At 36.1% G+C, this 1,309-nt stretch overlaps 1 protein-coding gene across 3 annotated transcripts in view; it reads left to right on the top strand.

Moving 5' to 3' along the window:
* LOC108297228 (calcium-dependent secretion activator 2) overlaps positions 1-1,309 on the top strand; it is a 212,998-nt gene that overhangs the window by 33,583 nt on the left and 178,106 nt on the right. For 2 of the 3 annotated variants that reach the window (XM_017519938.2, XM_017519928.2), the window contains exon 4: positions 651-659. The exons of the other annotated variant lie outside the window; for it this stretch is intronic. In XM_017519938.2, the coding sequence (XP_017375427.1) occupies positions 651-659 (9 nt within the window). The remainder of the gene's footprint in view (positions 1-650; positions 660-1,309) is intronic. 3 annotated transcript variants of the gene reach the window in all.

The raw sequence follows: 1,309 nt of genomic DNA, 5'->3' as shown, positions 1-1,309 counted from the left end.
AAAAAAAAAAAAAAAGAAAAGAAAAAGAAAAAGAAAAGTGAAAAGAAAGGAAAAAAGAAAATGTTCTACCTCATCAGAATGAGATTACTGACCCTGACCTATCAGGGAAATGCCATGAATTCCTCCAGAGAGTAGTTTCACCCATAGTATTTTCCTCGCTCCATTGACTTATATAATCATTTTTGTTTTCTTTCCTAACGATCTTTTAGAAAAATAACTTAATCACGAGTAGACATTAAGAAAATAAAATAAAATTTTAAATGTCTGGTTGTATAAATATATATAGGCCAGATGCGGTGGTTCACGCTTGTAATCCCAGCACTTTGGGAGCTGAGGAAGGGGGATCATGAGGTCAGGAGATCAAGACCATCCTGGCCAGCGAGGTGAAACCCTGTCTCTACTAAAAATACAAAAATTAGCAGAGCATGGTGGCACATGCCTGTAGTCCCAGCTACTCAGGAGGCTGAGGCAGGAGATTCACTTGAACCCGGGGGACAAAGGCTGCAGTGAGCTGAGATCATGCCACTGTACTGCTGCCTGGGTGACAGAGCAAGACTCCATCTCAAAATATATATATATATATATCTCCATATATATGTTCCCAATTCATTTAAATATGCTCCGTTTCTCATTTCTTTGCTGACCTGTAGCTGGTAAAGGTAAGTATTTTCATGATTTTTAAATTAAATGTTTTTAAATAATTTTAATAATACGAAGTTTGAGGAATATCATGATCTTGTTTACAGGGTCAATCTCCTACTTTCTAGCCAAACCCAGAATATTTAGGTTAGCTTTATTGTTTACAAAACAAAAATGTCTATCACAACAAAAATGTAGAAACAACCTAATGTCTACCATTCATACAGTCACAAAGGTAATAGCCATGAAGGTGTTGTAATAACATGCAAAACAAATGGTCAATATGTTAAGTGGAAAAAATACTAAATTAGACATGTATTATTTTCACTATATTAAAAAGCCATCCAATTTATAAAGCAAAATATAGGTAGAATTACACCTAAAATATTCAGTGGATGTGTTTTATTGGAGGTACTAGTTGCTACTCTGTTTCTTCTATATTTGATTTTTCTTTGAGATATGTATTTTTATTTATTTTCCACAAACCCAGTGCTTTAGAATTAAGTGTGAATCTTAAAAAGAAGCTTATTTTTTTCTGTGCATGGTGGCGTGTGTCTGTAGTCCCAGCTATTTGGGAGGCTGAGGCAGGAGGCGGAGGTTGCAGTGAGCCGAGATCGCATCATTGCACTCCAGCCTGGTACCTAGCAACAGAGCAAGCAAGACTCAATCT

Source organism: Cebus imitator, unplaced genomic scaffold, assembly GCF_001604975.1.
Source record: "Cebus imitator isolate Cc_AM_T3 unplaced genomic scaffold, Cebus_imitator-1.0 Scaffold781, whole genome shotgun sequence".
NCBI lineage: Eukaryota > Metazoa > Chordata > Mammalia > Primates > Cebidae > Cebus > Cebus imitator.
Note: the sequence above shows the minus strand (reverse complement) of the source record. Positions and strands in the feature narration are given on the sequence as shown.